This window comes from Ornithorhynchus anatinus, chromosome 5 (assembly GCF_004115215.2).
Source record: "Ornithorhynchus anatinus isolate Pmale09 chromosome 5, mOrnAna1.pri.v4, whole genome shotgun sequence".
Classification (NCBI taxonomy): Eukaryota; Metazoa; Chordata; class Mammalia; order Monotremata; family Ornithorhynchidae; genus Ornithorhynchus; species Ornithorhynchus anatinus.
The window spans coordinates 30,738,274-30,762,643 of NC_041732.1; the positions used below are offsets into that span (position 1 = coordinate 30,738,274).

Genomic DNA, 24,370 nt, shown 5'->3' on the forward strand with positions numbered 1-24,370 from the left:
TTTTTAATTGCTTACTAGCCTTTGTGATTGTTGTTCAAGTAGGTCGATTCAGTGGAGTTCAATGTTTGGGATATCGGAGGTCCAGCCAGTATGTCTACAGTCAATCAGTGTTTCTTCACAGATAAAGCCTTGTATGTAGTTGTCTGGAACTTGGCATTAGGGGAAGAGGCTGTTGCAAACCTACAATTCTGGTTGTTGAATATTGAGGTAAGAAGTCCCTGCCTTTTCTTTCGTTAGATGAGTTTTTTAACTGCTGCTTTTAGAAACACTTCTGTTCCCCACCAATGCCATGAATTTACCTGTAACTTGAGGAGGAGACTATGAACACCTCACAGGCTTCCCAAAGTCAGTTGTTCCACGGTGTCTACTGGGAAATATATGTAATTAACTAAAATCATTCTGATTTGCGATTATTTCTGAGACCAGGCCACTTTAATCCTGAACTCTGGAGCATCTCAGAACACTGCCCAAGTGATCTTATAAATAAATCACTGAGTGAAGAAAGTTTGAAAATCTTGAGGAAAGGGAGCTTGTCCTCCTCTGTATTCAGAGAAGCAGCTTGTCATTGTCGTCATCAAGTGCTTTGGAATTGTGTCAGATTTATAGTGACTCCATGACACGCTTTCCCCCAAACATTCTGCCTTCACCATCTGAGGCTGTACTCGGCATGTGTATCCATTGAGTTTTCTTGGTAAAAATATGGAAGTGGTTTTCCATGACCTTTTCCCGTGAATAAAAACTCTTTAATCAGCTTTGCTCACATGATCATCTGCCTTTGACTCTTTCCCCTGCTGCTGCTGCCCAGCACTGGTGAATCAACTTTGTCACAAGCGTACTGCACCCCCGCCCAGAACCCAAAGATTTTGGTTTCCTGGAAGGTACCCCGCATGTCATGGGAATAACACCACTGGGTCGTTGAATTGGCATCGTTTTTAATCGGAACTATGACGGTATCTGATCATCTTCGAACCTCCCGACTTTCATTCTTGCTTAATAAAAACATTCTTGGCAAATACTTTCATTCTGGTCTGTCTTACGCCAGTCCAAGAATTTCCACCTCTAGTGGAAAAATACGAATGCCCAGCTTGTCATCAGTCCCAGCTTATTTGCTCTCCTGGTGGATAGGTTGGCTAATCACTCTGTGTCCTCCTTTGCAGGCCAAGGCTCCCAATTCTGTGGGTGTTCGGTAGTAGGAACACACCTGGATTTAATTGAAACAAAATTTTCGTGTTGATAAGGATTGCCACCCTCCGAGCTTACGTGCTGGCACTTTGTCGCTCTCCGTCTGGGTCCAAGAGCCACCGGTTTCCCAGATATCACCTTCAAACACTTACAGTGGAGGTGATGCTTGTAGTGTTCAATATTTCCACATCGGTGTGTCTCTGGAGTCATAAAGTCAAGTTTTGCAGTGGAATAGGGAGAATTCTGTGATTTCCCTTAAGGGCTAAGGATGATGTTACACTCGATGTGTTTGATGTGATTATTTAATCAGTTGGAATTTGTAAAAGAGTTTGTGACCGTCATTTGATTTTGATGATCAACTGTGATTATCCTCCATTCCGGCCTCCCTCCCCACCTAACACAACACACACACACCACACACCACACACACACACAGTGTCTCATTTCCCTCTTCAAAAAACTTAGGTTTCTCATCTTTCCTTATTTCTCTGGGCTCTGAGAACCCAAAACTTTCTTCTCCTGGATTCCCTGTCAGTCAAAGAGGCTGTCATTGGTTCCAGTCCTTCCCTGATCTCCCTCCAGACAATCACATTCATTCACCATATTCCACCTGAAGCTTCCAGAAACCTTACTCTCTGAGCAGAAAGCCAGGACAGCCAGAGCATTGTTACAGAGCTGCTATGCCTTGTAGGAAACCTTTGTGAAGTGATACAAAAAGGACTCATCACTGCTGGCACCTGAGGTTCATTCCTCCGACCACTGATTAAAAGCAGATTTCACCCTAAATCGACACTAAAATGCCGTAAATTTTGTTCTCTTTGGGAGTGGAAAAAAGTGGACTGACAATATTTCTTTATGGTAGGACATGGTATTTCTTACCACTAATATCTGAGAATCAAAGAATATTAAAATCGTTATTGTGGGTAAAAGGCAACTGAGGTTAGATAGCTGGTGGCTAAGGGCAGATGAGCTCTTTGTAACCATGGAGTGTCCCAATGTCCTATTGAGGAGAGAAAATTAATTTTTTTGATGCTGTCAGTGAACTCTGGAGTCGCAGGAGGGACAGCCTAAGTATCCTAGTGCTTTTGCCAAATCAATTCACACAAAACTAAAAATCCAGGTTTATGGGATAGAGCAGTATTTTGATAAGCCCCTTCCTTCCAAGCAGTTTCAGAATGCTTTTGGTTGATTTGAAGAGGTCATTATGTCATGATGTCATTAATAGGGAAAACTACAGAATCCCTTCAGTGAATGCCTGACCCCAGTTTTTTATCCTGAACTAGATTCTTCAGGGCTTTGTCCAACCATAATGAGCGACCTTGACTTTAACCCACCCCTGGGGCAGTATACAAGTCCCCATTGAACAAGTAGAGCAAAGTTTTACATTTGCTTATTGCACACATTGCTTTTATACAGACTGGCCCCTGGGTTCAATGGGAGAAGTCCCTTCCAAATCAGATGCTACAAGCTGTCCAGTGATCTTTTGAAGTGTGATAGAAAAGCGCAAAGGGTAAAGGTCAGAGGGCTTCAATTCCTGTGAGTCAAAAGCCCCTTATCCTTTTTCTTTTTTCCTAATTGCAGTGAACTCTCCTGTAAAAGTTTGGAAGGCCAAGAAGGACTCCGCCAGCTAATTTTTCAAATTACTTGTAACATGAAGGATATTGGAAGCACAATTGGCTCTCAGAAGCTTGTGGGGAGATTGGTGTGTATTTCTTATGTAATAAACTACGTTGGGGGTTTGCACTTATTTGAAGCTTTGTGGTTTTATTTTTCTAATCCCCTTAAAAATTTTGCAACACATTCTTGAATGTACTACATCCAAAAGTTCCATGAAAAGAAATAAAAATGAAAATTAAGGGAAACTGAACCTAACTACAGTTTTCCCACACACCCCAAAATTTCCTTCAAAGTTGGTTAAATCCCATAAGTAGTTAAAAATTAGTCATTCTCCTACTGCTCCAAAATAAATATGGAGAATTATACAAGAAAGAAAGAGTGTATTCTGACGGATAGAGCACGGGCCTGGGTCAAAGGATTTGGGTTTTAATCAAGGCTCTGCCATTTGTCTGCTGTGTGACCTTGAGCAAGTCACTTAACTTCTCTGGGCCTCAGTCACCTCATCTATAAAATGGGGGTGAAGACTGTGTGCCCCATGTGGGACTTGGACTCTGTCCAATCTGATTAGCATGTATCTAGACTGTAAACTGATCTCTAAACTGTAAGCTTATTGTGGGCAGGGAACGTATCGGCTAATTTCCTTGTAGTGTACTCTTCCAAGGATTTAGAACAGTGCTCTGCACATAGTAAGGCCTCAAAATTGCCATTGATTGATTGATCTACCCCAGTGCTTAGTACAGTGCCTGACAAATAGCATTTAAATACCATTTTTAAAAAAATTACAGCATTAAATGCTTACTATGTACCAAACTGCTGACTGCTGGGGTAGATGTAGCATAATCTGATTGGACACAGTCCCTGTCCAATGCAGGACTCACGGTCCAAGAGATAGGAAGAGCTGGTGTGTTATCCCCATTGTTTTTTACAAATGAGGAAACTGAGGCACAGAAAAGTGAAATGACTTTCTCAAGATACCAAAGCAGGCCAATGGTAAGGTTGGGATTCAACCCAGGACTGGGTCACAGTCTTTAAATCTTTCCATGAAGCTAACACTCCCTTCCTGTGTTCTCTCACTGACTTGGCAAACCTATATTCTCTACTTCATCTCACAGATACCAAGGAGTTACCTGAGCCTACAAGAAGCTGTCCATAGCTGAGCAGCAGAGACGAAGGCAGGCTGATGATGTGCAATACCTGACAGACAAACACATAGAACAAATAATAGAGCAAACCCCAGGAAATGACATCAATGACTATGAAGACTTGCAGTCGGGTAAAATATAGAATCGTTTGGTTTTTGCCATGTATATGCACATGCTTTAGGAACTGGACACTGCACACTGGTTTAGTGGAAAAGTGTATGTTATCGTCAGAGATAGATGAAAACCTACCCAATTAATATGTGTTTTATTGAAGGGGAAAAATTACCGATTAAAAATCTGTCAAAGAAGATTTGATGTATCACACCCACTCTTAGAATCAGAAATGGTGTCAGTATTGACTCGAATTGTCAGAGCCTCCTGAAACATCAAAGCCTTCTTTAATATAGCTTAAACTTGGGTCTTTTTTCTAGATGCAGAATGTTAGGCGTCTTGAATATAAACATTGAAGCGTTCCGCAACTGAAATCACACCTCTGTATTTTAATCCTGCAGTATAAGAGCAAATATCCTCTATCTTTGGGACCAAGAAATGTATGGATTTTTGTAGGTTTTTGATCACATTCTGTTATCTCAGAGTACATTGTACTCCTAATGAAGCCTGATACCCAAGTGGGCTAGTTTTTGCTCTGGGAGTATGTTCATGAGTGGTACCCCTGTTTTGGTTTGTGGATTTTGGAGTGGATACAGTATAATAAAATTATGCATATAGGCGGTGAGGGTGGAGAAAGTCACTCTGAATATGAATCGAAATAAGGTATTTTTTGAGTGCTTGCCGTGCCCAGAAGCACTGCATTAAGCTCTTGGGAGAGTAGAGTACAATAGAATTGGTAGACATGATCCCTGCTGTCGGAGTTTACAGTCTAGACGGGGAGACAAATATTGAAATAAATTGCAGGGAAGGGGGAGCGGCAGATATAAGGATATGTATACAAGTACTGTGGTGCTGGGCATGTGGTAAGTATCGAAGTGCTTGAGGAATAATAATAATAATAATAATGTTGGTATTTGTTAAGCGCTTACTATGTGCTGAGCACTGTTCTAAGCGCTGGGGTAGACATAGGGGAATCAGGTTGTCCCACGTGGGGCTCACTGTCTTAATCCCATTTTACAGATGAGGGAACTGAGGCACAGAGAAGTTAAGTGACTTGCCCACAGTCACACAGCTGACAAGTGGCAGAGCTGGGATTCGAACTCAATGAGCCCCTGACTCCAAAGCCCGTGCTCTTCCACTGAGCCACGCTGAATACCAAAATGTGTGCAAAGGCAATACAGAACTGAGGGCAAATAAGGGGAAATGAGGGCTTATTCAGGGAAGACTCTTGGAGGAAATATGATTTTAGTAGGGCTTTGAAGATGGGGAGAGTGGCTTCTGTTAGATATGAAGAAGGAGGGAGTTTCAGGCCAGTTCGCATGAAGTTATCGATGGAATAGACAGGATGGAGGTACAGAGAGTAAATTGGTGTTAGAGAAGCGAAGTGTACGGATTAGGTTGAAGTAGGAGATTAGGGAGGTCAGGTAGGGTTGGGGGAGAGCTGATTGAGTACCTTGAAGCCTATGGTCCAGAGATGGGTGGGCAACCAGTGGGGGTGTGTGAGGAGTGGGGAGACATGTACAGAATGTTTTTTTAGAATGAGCACTGAACCTTAAACTCAGCTCCGAACAAACTTTGTTGATCAGTTTTCTTTGACACAGCCTTAAACCTGACCTCACTCCCAAGCAGCCCCAGGCCCAAAATAGCCCTGCTATCTGCCCCAGGGAAGAGAGGGTGGGATGGGGCCAGGTTGTGCCCAGAGGCAGAGAAACAGATTCCAAGGCCAGGATTCCAAATTTCCCTACTCTGTCATTAGTCGGGTCAGTACCTTCACGCGCCAGCAGGTACCTTGGGGGAGATGAGGTTCCGTGGAGGGAGAGGGCAGGAGAGAAATGAGTTTTTGGAAGGAGGTAATAGGTGTGTGCCACATCACAGGAGCGAGATGGGATTCAGTAGAATGCTGCTATGGCAGCCCGAGGTGTAGAAAAGCCAAGGATTCCATCATGAGAATGGTAACTAAACAAGAACAAGAGAGGAATTTTCAAATTCGGGCTGATACCAAATCATACTCGGATAGAGTCTGTATCCAAGAAGAATTTTGGAGGGCTCATCTCCCCACCTGGATCACATTTAATCCTTCTCCTCTTGGGATGAAGGCCTGTTTCAGCCATTCCCCAAATGTTTGATCGTCATACTTGTTCTGCTTTTGGGATAGCTATCAACTTCCTCATAGAAACAGGAACGCTGCTACATTTCCCAGACACGAGCCACGGCCTAAGAAACCTCTACTTCCTCGACCCCGTCTGGTTGTCAGAATGTCTGCAGCGAATTTTAACATGAAGAGCTCCAAGTCCGTGGCTAAGAATGGGCGTGATCAAAGCAGAGGATCTGAGGATGCTGTTGATTGGCACGGGGTTCACTGAACAGACCGAAGAACAGTATTTCCAGTTTCTGGCCAAATTTGAAATTGCTTTGCCAGTGGCCAATAACAGGTAAATGGACTTTACCACTGTCCCTCGCTAACTCTGAGGAAAATTCTTCCATTGTATGCTTGCTGATTTACATAGGCTTTATACTGTAAGCTCGTTGTGGGCAGGGAACATGTCTCCTAACTGTATATTGGACTCCCCCAAGTGCTCTGCACATTGTAAACACTCAAAAAATATGATTGATTGTGGGGGGAGGGGTCATCTCATCAAGGGCCGGAGTAAATACTAATTCTGAAAATTCCCCAAGTGCTTAGAACAGTGCTCAGCACATGGTAGGAGCTCAGTAACATACTGATTATGAGTGGGGATGGAGATTGAAACCTACACAGGTAATATGATAATGATAATTTATGGTATTTAAGCACTTACTATGAATCAAACACTTTACTAATCACTGGGGTGAATACCCAGCGCTTAGTACACTACCTGGGGCACAGTAAGCACCTAACAAATACCATAATTATTACTACAAGATAATAGATCCCACATGGGCCTCACAGTCTAAGTAGGAAGATGATTAGGAATTGAACCCCCCATTTTGCAGTGAGGGAACTGAGGCACTGAGAAGTTGAATGACGTAATCGAGGTCATATAGCAGGCAAATGGTAGATCTGGGATTAGAACCCAGGTCCTCTGACTCCCAGGCCTCTGCTTTTTCCATTAGGCCATGTTGCTTCTTTATGTTTAGTACCTTTATCTGCCCACCTACAGCCACTGTGCCCAGCCTGAATGCAGAAAAAAGAAAATTGCCATAAAAAGACCAACTCTCGGCTTTGCCGTGGATCAGGCAGTTCTCCATCGGCAGCATTGCCACGAGCATATACTCCCTCCCACCCTAACCTGCTCCTTCTCTTGGTATCTAGGCAAACTACTGCCCACTCTGCTAGCCACTCTTCTGTGTGTGCCAGGGTAGAGGCAGAAGCAAATGGGAATGGGCTAGAGCAGATGGGGAGGAGAAGAGATAGGAGATGTCCAGACTCAGGAAAGGGGAAGGAGAGGGGTGGCCTCAGGAAGGGACATTGAAAAATTCCAGCCAAGGACACCAGTCGCCTTGACAGGAGAGTAGAGAAAGAAGAGAAAGAATGGAAGGTAGCTGGGGTCAGAAAGGCTAATGTAGCTTCTCATTCATTTATTTTCTGCTCTGTGCTTAAGAGGAGAATGAAAAGAGAAGTGAATAAGATCAAGGTATCATGCCATCAGGTGCCTCTTTAAACTGGTGGTTCAACCTGTAAGTCAGTCTGTCACTGTGGGTGTCTCGTGCTGTCGAGTTGTCTCCATCCTATAGCGACTCCATGGACACATCTATCCCAGAATGTCCTACCTCTAACTGCAATCTTTCTGGTAGTGTATCCATAGGGTTTTCTTGGTAAAAATGCGGAAGAGGTTTACCACTGCCTTCTTCCGTGCAGTAAACTTGAGTCTCTGCCCTCGACTCTCTCCCATGCTGCTGCTGCTGCCCGGCACGGATGAGTTTTGACTTGTAGCAGATTGCCTTCCACCCGCTAGCCACTGCTCAAGCTAGGAATGGAATGGGTAGGCCTCTGCTTGATTCTCCCTCCTGTAGTCGAGACTGTACAGTACTGGAAACTCTTCAGGTGCGATCCTGAGAGGGGACATTGTGGTGTGCTCAGTATATGGTAAAAATCATTACAGGATGAGCAATAACAATATGCCCCAGAGCCATAGAATGCTGGGGTTTCTTTGGATTTGCTCGTCCTCTAGACCATAAGCTCATTGTGGGAAAGGAATGGGTCTGCTTACTCTGTTGTATTGTACTCTCCCAAATGCTTAGTTCAGTGTTCTGCACATAGTGAGCACTCAGTCAATACCACTGATTGATTTGTTTATTCCCCTGAGACTTGTTTTACAGTCTTGGGCTGTTGTTCTGCCTGCTGCTTGATATCCACGTGACATCATTTTCATCCTGGCCTTAAAGTGATCAATCAAACAATCAGTCAGCCAGTTTAGCACTTAATGTGTGCAGAGTACTGAAGTAAGTGCTTGGGAGAATATAATACATTAGAGTTTGGTATCAGTGGTATTTACTGAGTGCTTACTGTGTGCAGACCACTGTCCTAAGCACTTGGAAGAGTTCAATACAGTAGAATTGGCATCAATCAGTGCTATTTACTGAATATTTACTGTGTACAGAACACTGTCCTAAGCACTTGGGAGAGTTCAGTAGAGTTGGTATCAATCAATTGTATTGAGTGTTTACTGTGTGCAGATCAACCATCCTGAGCTTAGGGAGAGTTCAGTAGAGTTAGTACCCAATTAATGATATTTATTGAGTGCTTACTGTGTGCTGAACACTGTATGAATATTTGATATGATCCTCCCCCAAAGGGGTTTCAGTCTAGTGGAGCAGGAAACAGTATCTGTAAACTGTCCTTTGCACTAAATATCTTTGAGTTCTGATCATCTTAGGTCACTGCTGCCAAATTATAATTATGTGCTCCCTTGCTGTCATTAAGCAACAAGAAGTTTTGGGGTTTTTTTTACATGCTGCCCTGCCTCCTGAGCAACCTAAATTACATGGTTTAAAGTTCCAGCTACCTCTGGCAGAATACTTCTGCATTGCAAGACTTTAAGGGTCAGTCTTCCAAATAATTAAAAATTTTGCTCCCTCATCATTACAACCAGTTATTGTCTATGTTTGCCAGGAAGCATTTTTTTTACAGCCTGTGTTTGGCTTAGAAGTTAGCTGTCAGGTGACCCACTAGGAGTGAAGACAGGAGTAAAATTCACCCCATTTGGAAGGTTGAATTGGCTGTAGGACAAAGCGAAATGTAGAGTCTGTCTCTGAGCCATAAGTGATAGCGTGGCCTTTGTCCAATATACCTTATGAACCTCATTTCCTACATGCCTGGAATTATTATCGTTATGTTTAAGTGCCGACTGTGTGTCGAGCACTGTTCCAAGTGCTGGGGAAGATGCAATTTAATCAGGTTGGACATAGTCCCCCTCCCACACGGGGCTCACAGTCTAAGTAGGAGGAGGAGGTACGGATATTGAATCCCCATTTTATTGTCTTATGGTGTCGAGTTGTCTCCAACACATAGCGATTTTGTGGATACATCTTTCCCTGAATGCCCCACTTCTGCAATTGTTCTGGTAATGTATCCACAGAGTTTTCTTGGTAAAAATACAGAAGTGGTTTACCATTGCCTCCTTCCCCGAAGTAAACTTGAGTCTCCACCCTCAACTCTCTCCCATGCCGCTGCTGCCCAGCACAGGGGAGTTTTGACTTGTAGCAGATTGCTTTCCACTCACTAGCCACTGACCAAGCCAGGAATGGAATGGGTATGCCCCTGCTTGACTCTCCCTCCCATAGTCGAGACTGGTAGGGTACTGGAAACTCTTGAGGAGTGACCCTGAGAGGGGGAATTCCCATTTTACAGTTGAGGAAACTGAAGCACAGAGAAGTTAAGTGACTTGTCCAAGTTCACACAGCAAACAATTGTCAGAACTGGATTAGAACCCAGGTCCTCTCACTTCAAGGCCTGTATTCTTTCCATTAGTCCACTAGGTACTCAGAAGACCTTTCTAAGATACTTCATTGGCTCTCAGATAGGATACCCATGAGCTATATGGAATGAAAACAGCTTGCCTGATATCTTCCAACTCTCTGGGTCTCAACCTGTCTGCAGGACACAGAACCTGGTTTTTTCTTGGTTTTTAAAATTAAAGTTTAAAGCCTACATTTATGATTAAGGCTTGCTGCTTTTTGATATTCATGTTAGGTCTCTAAACGTCAAAGATGGTTTATGGCTGAATATCTTCTCTGAAAGCAGAATTACAAGGATATTCTGATCCACCAGCTGAGCATGGTGGACATGTATTTAAAAGTTTTATTTTCCAGATGATTTTATTTCCAGTCTACCTAAAATTGCCCCGTGTGAGAGCAAGTTTTAAACTATTTCTAAACAATGCTAAGTTTTTAGGGGACATTGGCTCATAATAATAATGTTGGTATTTGTTAAGCGCTTACTATGTGCAGAACACTGTTCTAAGCACTGTGGTAGATAGAGGGTCATCAGATCGTCCCACGGGAGGCTCACAGTCTTAATCACCATTTTACGGAGGAGGTAACTGAGGCACAGAGAAGTTAAGTGACTTGCCCATAATCACACAGCTGACAAGTGGCAGAGCCGGGCTTCGAACCCATGACCTCTGACACCCAAGCCCGGGCTCTTTCCACTGAGCCACGCTGCTTAAGGACTCTTCATAGGTGTTATTTGATGTTATTATGATAATTCCTCAAAGGACATTTTTAGTTCCCAGCTTTGTCCCTTAAAAATGATGAGCTCTGAAGGAACCTCCTCATTTGCACCCCTGGCCATAATTTTGCTATTGGTGAATTTTAGGCAAATATATATCTATATCTCTTTAGAGATATAGTTAGATAGATATATAATAGAATTTTCTTTCCAGAACATGTGTTGGGGTTTTTCTCATTGTAGGGAAGGTGCCACTTTTTACAGGGCTGACTTCCCTCCAAAACTTAGGCCACTTTTAATGGTCTCAGTTGACTAAGCGCCACAAAATAGCTTTATAGTGGGGCAGGGAAACCCACCTCAACTGCAATTATACCTCTGTCATAGATGATTTTTCCATTTAACTCAGAACCCTAAATCTCCACTGTTTTTTTTCCTAGTCCTTTTTTATGGTACTTCTCAAGTGCTTATTATGTGTCAAACACTGTTCTCAGCCGTGGGGTTGGTGCAAGTTCATTAGATCAGACACAGTCCGTATCCCACATGGGGCTCACAGGCTAAGTAGGAGGGATTTTATTCAATCCCCATTTTATAGTTGAGGAAACTGAGGCACAGAGATGTTAAGTGACTTCCCCAAGGTAATAGAGCAAGCAGCTGACAGAGCCTGGATTAGAACCCAGGTCCTCTGACTCGTAGGCCCTTGCTAGCTTGGCATAGTGGATAGAGCATGGGTCTGGGAATCAGAAGGTCATGGGTTCTAATCCTGGCTCTGCCACCTTCTGCTGCATGACCTTGGGCAAGTCACTTCACTTCTCCGTGCCTCAGTTACCTCATCTATAAAATGGCAATTGAGACTGTGAGTGCCACATGGGACAGGGACTGTGTCCAACTTGATTTACTTGTATCCACCCCAGTGCTTAGTACAGTACCTGGCACATAGTAAGTGCTTAACAAATATCATCATCACTATTATTATTTTCTTTTGGCCACATTGTTTCTCTTTCTTGGCCCCCAAACACCACAGCTCATCCAGGTTGATTCCAGCTTCCCTGAATTGCAATTAAGCTTAATGGGAAACTGATTTGTTGACTTCATTTTCATGACCATTATTGTTTAGAGAACCATTTTCTTTGCAATGTACTCTAATATCAATATCTAGCAGCTGGAATACTCTTTCACATTTTTACTCTTTCACATTTTTTCTATTTCACTCGAGACACAAGAAGACGTATTAAATACTTCATCCTCTCAGCAGGACCCTCCATTTCTAACAGCACAATCCTAAAGACTTGGCAATCAAAGGTTTTCAGTACCTAGGGTGATATCCATTTTCTGTACCACACTTAGACTTTTCAGAATTAAAAACCCAGAATGGTAGCCAGAGTTAGAGCTGTCAGAAAGACCTGGTTAAAAATTTAACCTGTCTCATGTGATTTGTTTCAGTTACCTCCTACCACATCTCCTCCCAGCCAAGCCAGGATTAGACATCCACGGTTTACGGCACCACACCACGAACAGTATTCAGAGGGTGTTTAAAATGAGTTTTGTGCCCGTTGGATTCTGGCAGCGGTTCATAGCTCGGATGCTAATTAGTTTGGCAGAGATGGATCTCCAGGTAGGTTGATTTACCTCCTCCTGATTAGAATGTGAAGGTTTGAAACTGCTTCATGAATGGAAGTAATTCAGATCAACCTGCATGCTGAACCAGCCAATTCTTTCAAATTTGCAAGGTGCCTACTATTGTGATGTCTTATTTTTCATTTCCTGCACACTGTGACTCATTTGAACAATTACCAAAAATCCAATCTTTCCATCCACCTCAGTTGCTTAAATCGAGAAAATAGATGCCTGATTTAGAATTAGGTTTAGGAGGAAGAGGTTTGGATTTTTTAGAACTAGTGAAATAAATTCTAGTTGCCAGTGCACTGAATTTCATGAAAGTAATGCCATTGAACATTAGCTATTGAGTCCATCATATTAACATTAGAATTTGCATCCTAGTGACTGTACTCTGAATGGTATATCAGTAGGCCTTGTAACCCCTTTGCCGTTTCAAGAAGGAATCCCACTTACCATAACCTAAGCACCCAACACTTTCCCTTTGCTATGTTTTCTTTATATATATAAATGTTAGATGAATGGGACCCTGTATAGCCTCCTGATTTAGATGTGTGCAAGGTTCTTAGTGGAGTAAAACACCATCGTTGTAGGAATAGAACTCTGTTCTCTGAGGCATACTGAACTGTGACTCATTAAATGCAAGATCCTGAAAGTCATATATTTAAACATGCATATTTAAGGAACAGATGATTCTCTTCTAGTGTCAGGAGGCTAAATGATGAATCAGGTGGATGTGAATGTGTACTCACATCTTTAACCCTTCCCACAATGGGGAATCGCCTTAAAAGAGACTACCATAATATTGAACCCCCCTCCACTCTTGCCCCAGTTTCTGCCCTACTGTTTGAGCTGAGTGACTTAATTAGTAGATTGACAAACTCAGCTTGACCGATTAGATGTATCTAGACAGCTACAGAGAATAGGGGGTTTTGTGTGATAGGCAAGCTTTGTTTTATGTTAAATTGGCAGTGACTAGAGCCTGCAAAGTAAATGTGTATTGATGTAGCTAAGGATGATTAAAATGTAAAACAAAAGCACTCCAGAAATCGAATTATGGCAGTCCATACTTTTCTTTGCATTTCAGCTTTTTGAAAACAAGAAGAATAAGAGCAGGAACCGAAAAGTGACCATTTACAGTTTTACAGGCAACCAGAGAAATCGCTGCAGCACGTTTAGAGTGAAAAGAAATCAGACCGTATATTGGCAAGAAGGACTATTGGTTACCTTTGATGGAGGCTACCTCAGGTAATGTGCAATCAGTTAGCCCTGTCTAGAAAGAGCTGGGGTGAGACTTCTGTCATTGAATGGAGTGAATGAACTGCTAAATCTGTTCATGGCTGTGATTCCACTGTCCTGAATGTAAAGTAATAATAATAAAAATAATAGTATTCATTAAGCCCTTACTCTATGCTAAGCGCTGAGGTAGATACAATATAGTCATATCCGACATAATCTCTGTCCCACACAGAGCTCACAATCTGAGAAGAGAGAATAGGTATTTAACTCCAAGTTCCCGATGAGGAAACTAAGGCACCATGGAGTTAAGCAAATTGCCCAATGTCAAACAGCAGGCAAGTGGCAAAACCACAATTAGAACCCAGGTCTCCTGACTCCCATTTCTGTGCTCTTTCTATGTCATGCTGCTTCTCAAAGCAGCTCTGTCCTGCCCAAATCACAGGAGAATTGGGCAGGCCCAAAGAGGTACTGAAGTGAATCCAGACAGCACTCCTACATGGAGAAAGTGAGGGTGCTTTCCACTCACAGCAACATTTCTCAGAGGGTTTCTGTCCAGTCAGGATCCATTTCCAATGTATAAAAACACAGACTGCCCCACACTGAACAGAGAGGGTGTAAAAGAGATCTGAGGCAGAGACCTCTGGAGAGAGGATATCAGAGTCGGTCTCCATCCAAACACAGAAGCATGACAGATGTACTTGGGTAATATAGCAAGATTTGGAAGACATGTTTATAATAATGGCTATAAAGTTCATTTAATGGAATTAGAAATGTATTATACGATGGGCAGTTGATAAGCTCTGTCAAAAAGTGTTACTCCTTTTGTTTAAGAGTATTTTTTTTATAATGGAAGTTCCATTCACTTATTTATTGAACTATTCATCTTTCCATACTCCTGCTGTTACCAGTTCTAATCAGCCAAACAAAAGCATTAACTGAGTTCCTATCAGTTCTTACCATACTAAGGATTTAGGAGAGTACACTAGAATTAGTAGACAAGATACTTGCCCTCCAACAGTTTACAATCTAGCTGGGGAGACAGGTGTGGAAATAAATAGAGGAAATAGAGTGGAAAAAATTCACAAAATGCTATGGGACTGAGAAGGACATGAGGATCTATGCACTTAGGTGGCTGAGAACACTGACATAGTAGTTGGGGGATATAAGGTGGAGAAATTAGAAATTAATCAGAAAATGCTTCCCACTATGTCTCAGTAATTTGGGTCTACCTATCTCCCTAGTAGATTGACAGCCCCTGGAGAGTAGGAACTGAGCCTTTTTACTTGTACGCTACCAACTGCTTAGCCTAGAGGTCTGCAGTCAATATGTGTCCCATAAGCACCAGGTATATTTCATTTGTATATTTCACAAAGGATTATGGACTTCTTTTTATTTTCACTTGCAGTGTTGAATCCTCTGACGTGAACTGGAAGAAAAAAAAAGTGGAGGAATAAAAGTCATCTGCCAGTCCGAAATGAGAGATTTTTCAGCAATGGCTTTTATCACGGATCATATCAATTCCCTGATAGATCAGTGGTTTCCTGGTAAGAGAATCTTTACATAGCATTTCAACTACAAGGTAATCTTCTGTGCAAATCAGGGCTGTCAATCCTGCACTCTTGCATTGGGGAGAAGTCTTCATAGCAAAAAAAATTCCTGGGCAGAATTCAGTGCTTATCAGAAAGTCTGAAACTTGAGAAGCAGTGTGGCATAAGTGATGGAGCACGGGCCTGGGAGTCAGAGGACCTGAGTTCTAATCTTGGCTCTGATACTTGTTGCTGTGTGACCTTGGGCAAGTCACTTAACTTCTTCGTGCCTCATTTACCACATCTCTAAAATGGGGATTAAGACTGTGAGCCTGATGTGGAATATGGACTGTGTCCAAACTGATTGGCATATATCTACCCCAGCGCTTAGCACAGTTCCTGGCACATAGCAAGCACTTAAATGCCATTAAAAAAACACGCTTGTTTAGTGGAAGTTCTGGCCATCGAAAAAGCCACAAATCAGGGCTCTGTACAGGAGACCTGCTGAGGTGAAACAGCAGTCAAGATTTTTCATGTGCGATCCAGAGTTGAACAGAGAATGACCTCTAACGTCATCACTGTACTGCACAAAAGGTAGAAAAAAAGGCCACTTGAATTACAGTGTAGTAGGAAAAGGACATAAGGCATAGCTAAAAAGATGCATGTGTGTCTTGTTCAGGGGCCTGTGGTTTTGTGCAATCCTGCAAAAGATTTTTCAGTATTATTTTGGTGAGGAATCTGGGCAAAGGTTAAAAATTTGGTATATAAATGTGAAATATTTCCATGAGACAGAGTCTGTGATCTCTCCACAGTATAGCTGTTGTGTAATATTCCTATCCAAATGGCACTGTTACTAAGAGTCATCCATAAATAATCTAAGACAGCTAGCTGACTGAGTTAAGGAGCCCAACCATACTGCATTCCTCTTACTAGTCTATCAGTTGCAAAGGTGAACTGGGCCTACGGAAATGTTAACGTTCCTGAGACTATTGCTTGGCCCCCATTTCTTCCCTTCCCTTGAAGAGATTTAACGTGTTTCATCATTCTGTACCCTTTCCACCCCCTTCTACTTGTGCCACACTGAAAGGAAACTATGAAAGGAGGGGAAAAAATCCAAAAGAACTAGGTCGAGAACTAGTCTCAATGCACATATGGTGGTGCGAAATCAAAAGTGACCAGAAACTTGCTTCTGGAGGGTTTGCTAGGAGAAATGAGCTGATGAAGGGACAGCCTCACAAGCTTTGGTCAAAGGTCTGGCCTCTCCTGGCTTGGCCTCTGGCTCTTCTGATTAAGGACAAAGGACTCTCCCACTGTGAATGGAGGGCTGTGAGGGACTGAGCAGGGACCTGAGTGCAGCCCAAGCCCAGCTGGTTTCACATAGGTCCTAATCCAGCCCCAGGGGCTCAAAAACCACAGAATCTGCAGTTTTCCCAAATTCATGCAGAGCTGGACATTGCTCTTTCCTCCCTTGAAGCTAACCCAGGCTCTTTACATCCGTAAAACAAACCTCTTTAAAACCCAGAACTAGCCCTTACAAATTGTCCAGAACTGTCCCAGTTTGACGGAAAGCTATTTCCCCAACCCCCGGTGTAAAATGCATCCCGAGAAAAGAAACTTAAGTGGCAAACTAGAGCGGCTGACCTCAGAAGAAAAAGAAAACAAAAAACTCCAGAGTTGCTGACTGGATGGTTTCCGTTCATTCTCTCCCTGATGTCTTTCTATGTTCCTGAATGTGTTAATCCCCAAGAACATATTTTCAGCCAAAGACAATATTCCCCAAATTTAAATGACAATTGTTCATTAGTAATTGGATGTCTTTTGTAATAGTGTTCTTCCGTCCAAACCTCGGACTGAGGATAAGAAACAAAAAATACGTTGCCTCTAACGCAGTTAATCAGTGGTTTTTATTGAAGGCTAACTGTGTGCAGTGCACTGTACTAATGCTTAGGGAAAGTGCAATATAATGGAGTATTATTTGGGATCTACAGACCCTGGCTCTCTGACACCCTGGTGACAACACCTGGACTTTTACATATCAACAGCTGCCTGCTTTCACATCAACCAAGTCCTCTTCACTCTCAAGAACCCCAGTGGAACCACCAGCATAAGCAGTTATTGCTATTGACAACCTCACCTATAACTTTTAAACTTCTCTGACCCCACCAAGTCCCCTCAATCCACCCATCCCAGTCCTCTCTTCCCAGCACCCCATCCCTTTCCATCCAACTCCTTCCTACCCCTAGCGCCACCCCACCCTCCTCCATGTGCTTTATCGAGAAAATTGAAATCATGAGGTGTGATATCCCTAAAATCTCCCTTGCTCCTCTCCAGTCCCTCTCCATTCTTGCCCCTTCTTCAACTCTCCCATTTTTCCCAGTAGTATCTCAAGATAATGGAAACACTATCATAATAATAATAATAATCGCCTTGATTATTGTATCAGCTTTCTTGCTGACCTTCCTGCCTCCTGTCTCTTTCTTCTCCAGTCCATACTCCATTCTTCTGCCCAAATCATTTTTGTCCAAAAACATTCATACCATCTTTCCCCACTCCTCAAGAAACTCCAGTGGTTGCCCATCTACCTCCCCATCAAGCAAAACTCCTCACCATTGGTTTTAAAGCACTTGACCACCTTGCCCCCTCCTACCTCACCTCGCTGCTCTCCTACTACTGCAATCCAGCTCAGCCCATACACTTAGTTCTTTTGGTGCTAACCTTTTCACTGTACCTCAGTCTCGTCTCTCTCGCCACCAATTCTCGCCCTTATCCAACCTCTGGCCTGAAGCGCCCTCCCTCCTCATATCAGGCAGATAATTGCTCTCCCTCGCCTCAAAGCCTTATTGAAGGCATATCCCCTCCAGGAAGCTTTCCCTGACAGAACCCTCTTCTCCTCTTCTCCCACTCTTTTCTTATCACTCATACTTGCTCCTTCATTCCTCCTCTCTCCCTTTCCCATGGCACATATATATACATACATCTGTAATTTATTTAATATATATATGTAAATTATTTATTTATTCATTTATTTATATTAATGTCTGTCTCCTCCTCTAGACTGTTAGCTCGTTATGGGCGGGGGATGTGTTTGATGTTATATTGTACTCTCCCAACCACTTAGTACAGTGCTTTGCACACAGTAAGTGCTCAATAAATATGATTAATAATAATAATAGGTGATCTCCTCCCTCCTTTCAAAATCCACCCCCTCCATCTGCATTCTGACCCAATCCCATTGCACCTTATCAAAGAACTTACCACCCCCACCCCATTCTTCCCTCTCTGGCCACCACCTTTAACTGTTTACTCTCCAGTGGTTTTTTCTCCACATTTTCAAATCTGCTCCTTTTCCCCATCCTAAAAAGCCCTCAACCCCACAGCTCCCTCCAGTTATCTCTCCATTTCCTGCCTACCATTCCTTTCCAAACTTCTTGAGTGAGTTGTTTACATCCACTGTCTCCACTTCCTCTCTTCCACCCCCTCTAATCTACCTTCCACCCTCTTCATTCCACAGAAACTGCCCTCTCAAAGGTCCCCATTCATTCATTCATTCATTCAATAGTATTTATTGAGCGTTTACTATCTGCAGAGCACTGTACTAGGCAGTTGGAATGTACAAGTCGGCAACAGATAGAAACAGTCCTTGCCGTTTGACGGGCTTACAGTCTAATCGGGGGAGACAGGCAGACAAGAACAATGGCAATAAATAGAGTCGAGGGGAAGACCATCTCATAAAAACAATGGCAACTAAATAGAATCAGGGTGATGTACATCTCATTAAACAAAATCAACAATATAAATAGGGTGATGAAGATATATACAGTCGAGCGGACGAGTACAGTGCTGAGGGAGGGGGAGGAGAGAGAAAGAGGGGAGAAGAGGGTTTAGCTGTGGAGAGGTGAAGGGGGGGGTAGAGGGAGCAGAGGGACAAAGGGGGGGAGCTCAGTCTGGGAAGGCCTCTTGGAGGAGGTGAGTTTTAAGTAGGGATTTGAAGAGGGGAAGAGAACTAGATTGTGTGAGGTGAGGAGGGAGGGCATTCCAGGACCACGGGAGGACGTGCCCCAGGGGTCGATAGCAGGATAGGCAAGACGGAGGGATGGTGAGGAGGTGGGCGGCAGAGGAGCGGAGCGTGCGTGGTGGGCAGTAGAAAGAGAGAAGGGAGGAGAGGTAGGAAGGGGCAAGGTGATGGAGAGCCTTGAAGCCTAGAGTGAGGAGTTTTTTTTGGAGCGGAGGTTGATAGGCAACCACTGGAGGTGTTTAAGAAGGGGAGTGACATTCCCGGATCGTTTCTGCAGGAAGATGAGCCAGGCAGCAGAGTGAAGAATAGACTGGAGCAGGGCGAGAGAGGAGGAAGGGAGATCAGAGAGAAGGCTGACACAGTAGTCTAGCCGGGATATAACGAGAGCCTGTAGCAGTAAGGTAGCCGTTTGGGTGGAGAGGAAAGGGTGGATCTTGGCGATATTGTAAAGGTGAGACCGGCAGGTCTCGGTAACGGATCGGATGTGTGGGGTGAACGAGAGAGATGAGTCAAAGATGACACCGAGGTTGCGGGCCTAAGATACGGGAAGGATGGTCGTACCATCCACGGTGATAGGGAAGTCTGGGAGAGGACCGGGCTTGGGAGGGAAGATGAGGAGCTCAGTCTTGCTCATGTTGAGTTTTAGGTGGCGGGCCGACATCCAGGTGGAGACGTCCAGTGATCTTCTCGCCAATTGCAATGGCCTTTCATCCTATTCCTTACTGATCTCTTAGCTACCTTCGACACTATTGATCATCCCCTTCTGGAAATATTATCCAACCTTGGCTTCACGGACACTGTCCGGTCCTGGTTCTCCTCCAATCTCTGTGACCGCTCAGTCTCTTTCTCAGACTCTGCCTATGCCTACTAGCATGTAACTATGGGAGTCCCTCAAGGCTCGGTTCTGGGTTCCCTGATATTCTCCATCTAAACCCACTCCCTTAGAGAACTCATTCACTCCCATGGCTTCAACTCCCATTTCTGTGCAGATAATTCCCAAATCTACATTCCCTAATCTCTCTTCTTCTCTGCAGGCTTTCATTTCCTTCTGCTTCCCCATTTGAATGTCCCACAGACACTTCAAACTTGACTTGTCCAAAAGAGAACTCCTTATCTTCTCACCCAAACCCTGTTCTCCCCCTTACTTTCCCATCACTGTAGACACTCCCCCAACTGTTCCTGTCTCACAACCCTGTAACCTTCACATTACCCTTGACTCATCTTTCTCATTCAATCCATATATTGAATCTGTCACCAAATCCTGTCAGTTCACCCTTCACACCACTAAAATTGGCCCTTTCCTTTCCATCTAAACTGTAACCACGGTAATCCAATACTTTTCCTATCCCACCTTGATTACTGTGTCAGCCTCCTTGCTGACCTCCTTGCCTCCTGTCTTTCCCCACTCCAGTCCCTACTTTACTCTGCTGCTTGGATCATATTGCTACAAAAGCATTCAGGCCATGTTCCCCACTCCTCAAGAAACTTCAGTGGTTGCCAATGCACCCCCACATCAAACAAAAACTCCTCACCATTGGCTTGAAGGTACTCAATCATCTTGTTCCCTCCTCCCTCACCTCACTACTCTCCTACTACACTATAACTTGATCTCATCTATCTCACCGCTGACCTCCCTTTAGCCTAGAATGCCTTCTCTCCTCATATCTGACAGACAATTACTCTGCCCCCCATCAAAGCCTTATTGAAGGCACATCACCTCCAAGAGGCCTTCCCTGAGTAAGCCCTCCTTTCCTCTCTCCCACTCCCTTCTGTGTCACCCTGACTTGCTCCTTTTATTCATCCCCCTTCCCAGTCCCACTGCATTTATGTACATATCTGTAGAATGTTAGTTCATTGTGGGCAAAGAGAGTGTCTATTGTTATATTGTACTTTCCCAAGTGCTTAATACAGTGCTCTGCACATAGTAAGCACTCAACAAATATGATTTAATAAATGAATGAATACAGTGGAAATATGTATGAATGGCACACAAATAATAAGGACCAAATCATCTCAGGATGGCTGAAGGAAATTGGTTTTATATCTAATAAATCTGGCCATTTGGGAAGCAATGAGAACATGGGCTGATGCTTCACAGATGAAGTTTCTTTATATAAACCCTCTTATCTATAACTAAGAAGTCATGTTTTCTTTCTGTTTTTGCATATTTATGCTGCACTCGGTCAAGTACAGGCACTGTCCCTGAATACTCTCTTCAAGCACTCATCATTTTGCATTATTTAGCCTAAATTTAACAAAGAACCCCCATTTCCACTGAATTGCCATTTTAGACCCCTCCCTCTCTGTATACGAGTTAATTTTGTTATGCTTCAGTTTAGTGAAGAAGCACCAAGCATTTCGCTTTAGGAAGTCTTGCTCTTGTTTTATATGCATGTCTCTCTGTGTGTGTGTGTGTGTGTGTGTGTGTGTGTCTGCATTAAGCAGAGCACAAGTAACTAGCACACTTCCCCTCATTCAAAGCCCTACTGAAAACTCACCTCCTCCAGGAGGCCTTCCCAGACTGAGCCCCCCTTTTCCTCTGCTCCTCCTCCCCTCTCCATCGCCCCTACTCCCTCCCTTTGCTCTACCCCCCTCCTCGCAGCACTTGTGTATATATGTACACATTTATTATTCTATTTATTTTATTAATGTTATGTGTGCATCTATAATTCTGTTTCTACTGATGCTATTGATGCCTGTCTACTTGTTTTGTTTTGTTGTCTGTCTCCCCCCTTCTACACTGTGAGCCCATTGTTGGTTAGGGATTGTCTCCATTTGTTGCCAGATTGTACTTTCCAAGCACTTAGAACAGAGCGCTACACACAGTAAGTGCTCAATACATACTATTGAATGAATTAATTAATGAAGAATTTCCCTTTAGTCTTTGGTTTAGGCAAGTTAGTGTTTGGCTGATTTTTAAATTTATATTCCAAATCCTTGTGGCTTACAAGTAAAAGGCATAATTTGGCTCTGTATTTGATTTCACATGCCTGAATTGAATTTATTATACCAGCATATTTCCAGTAAAGACACTCCAGGGGTATCTTTCATATAGGTCACCTGGCATTCTGTATTTCCAAGGTTTTTGCTAAGCCTTTAAGGCTAGCATTAATCAATCAGTAAATAGTCTTTTATAAGCACTTGATGGGCGAAGAGCACTTCACCCATGGGTGGGCGATTTGGAGGAACTCGTGCCTGATGGTTTAGATTTTATCAACAAGAGTTGATGAAGGAGAAATAGTGGAAGAGGGCAGAGTTATAACATCAGTCTGAAGTAAATTTAGATGAATTTGGAGTAAAGCTTGCATCATATCTTTTGTAGAGTTTCTCCTTTTTTTCAAACCACTTTTCATCCTAAGTGCTTGGGGCATACAATTGAACTGCTAGATAACCCTGCCTTCAAGGAGATTACAGTTTGGCATGGGGGATAGACATCAAATTGAGTATATAAATGCCTAAGGGGATTTTTGAATACTTAAGTGCTAACGTGACAGGAAAGTGTCAAGTTGCCAGTTGGGAGATTATAAAGTGGGTAGATTTGAGATTTATCAACAGAGTATTGAGGGACACCCATGATAAGAGAGTAGGAGCAGAAGAAGACATGGTGAAAGTGATGGGGAAGGATCAGCCAGAGACATAGGAGAAAATCAAGAGCTGACTGTGTCAGAAAAATCAAGGTTAGATGTTGTGTTCAAAAGAAGGGAATAGTCCACAGTGTTAGGGGCAGGCAAGAGGTAGGAGAGGATGAAGATGGTGTCGAATCTGTTAGATGTGGTGGGAAGGAAGTCATTGGTGACTTTGGACAGAGTGGTCTGAATCAGTCAGTTAGTTGTATTTATTGAGTACTTACTGTGTATAGAGCACTGTACTAAGTGCTTGGGAGAGAAGAGTATAAAAATATAACAGACACATTCCCTGTCCACAATGAGCTTACAGTCTAGAGGGGAGAAAAGGGGTTGAAAACCAGATTCTAAAGAGTCAAGTAGGGGCTTTGAAGGGAGGAAAGGGAGGTGGTGAGTATATACAATCAGTTTTGAGAAGTTTGATCAGGAATGGAAGGTGGGGCAACAGCTGGATGGTGCAGTGGGATCTAGAGAAGGGTTTTATTTTAGAACAATAATAATAATAATAATAATGGCATTTATTAAGCACTTACTATGTTCACAGCACTGTTCTAAGCGCTGGGGGTATACAAAGTGATCAGGTTGTCCCACATGGGGCTCACACTCTTAACCCCCATTTTACAGATAAGGTAAGTGAGGCACAGAGACATTAAGTGACTTGCCCAAAGTCACACAGCTGACAAGTAGTAGAGCTGGGATTAGAACCCATGACTTCTGACTCCCAAGCCTGTGCTCTTTCCACTGAGCCATGCTGCTTCCCATAGAAGGGATGTGGGTGTCTTTGAAGGTAGAGGGGAAGGAGCCATCAGGGATGAAGATGGTGACTAAGATGGTGACATGGTGACTAAGATGGTGACCAGGGAAAGAAGAGAGTGGGTGCAAGTGTTTTTAGAAGGTGAGAGATTGTGGGGGTGAGGTGGGAGATTTGGAGGAACTCGTGCCTGATGGTTTAGATTTTATCAACAAGAGTTGATGAAGGAGAAGTAGTGAAGAGGGCAGAGTTATAGCATCAATCTGAAGTAAATTTAGATGAATCTGAAGTAAAGCTTGCGTAGTATATTTCGTAGAGTTTCTCCTTTCTTTCAAAACCACTTTTCATGCCAAAATAATTATTTTCTAACAACATTTTGATGATGTTCATTAAAATAGCTTGGCTGCAGCATCCTTTTAGCTAATTTTGTAATTGAAAGTTCCTCAAATGGAAATAGATGTGGTATGAGTCACCGGAATGTCAGAAAAAAGCTACTGAGGGCTAGGACTTGTTTTTTCTCACAGTCGAGTCATAATCACATGTCATTTAATGTCTGCGTCACCCATGCATCTGTGTACTCACCACCACCTATACCATTTCTGTATGTATCTGAAAACGTCCTATCACTTAAACACTAGCTCCCATTCATTTATACTTCCCCGTCACCCTCCTCTCTGTAAATTGTTTTAGTATCTGGCTCCTTCTTGTGTACTAACTCCTATAGTTTCTCAAGCTCTTAGTAGAGTGCTCTGCACACATGTGCTCAATAAACATAATTGATTGATTGACAATTTATGAAAAACATTCAACTTGAAAGTGAAAAAGTGCTCAGATGCCCAGTGGTCTTGTCCTTAGGAGATTTTGAAAAGAAATTGTTAAATATCTACTTTTGTGAGTTACC

At 43.1% G+C, this 24,370-nt stretch overlaps 1 protein-coding gene and 1 non-coding gene across 2 annotated transcripts in view; one reads left to right on the forward strand and one right to left on the reverse strand.

Annotated features, from left to right (window-relative positions):
• LRRK1 (leucine rich repeat kinase 1) overlaps nucleotides 1-24,370 on the forward strand; it is a 145,817-nt gene that overhangs the window by 90,872 nt on the left and 30,575 nt on the right. Inside the window, 13 exon segments of the mRNA XM_029065466.2 lie at nucleotides 43-207; nucleotides 1,158-1,184; nucleotides 1,187-1,228; nucleotides 1,231-1,293; nucleotides 1,295-1,335; nucleotides 2,764-2,884; nucleotides 3,912-3,947; nucleotides 3,949-4,072; nucleotides 6,208-6,484; nucleotides 12,142-12,313; nucleotides 13,403-13,563; nucleotides 14,960-14,994; nucleotides 14,997-15,098. Of these exon segments, the coding sequence (XP_028921299.1) occupies nucleotides 43-207; nucleotides 1,158-1,184; nucleotides 1,187-1,228; nucleotides 1,231-1,293; nucleotides 1,295-1,335; nucleotides 2,764-2,884; nucleotides 3,912-3,947; nucleotides 3,949-4,072; nucleotides 6,208-6,484; nucleotides 12,142-12,313; nucleotides 13,403-13,563; nucleotides 14,960-14,994; nucleotides 14,997-15,098 (1,366 nt within the window).
• LOC114812533 lies at nucleotides 7,958-8,094 on the reverse strand. The gene has a single exon (XR_003760184.1). It is a non-coding gene; the product is annotated as a small nucleolar RNA SNORA7 (small nucleolar RNA).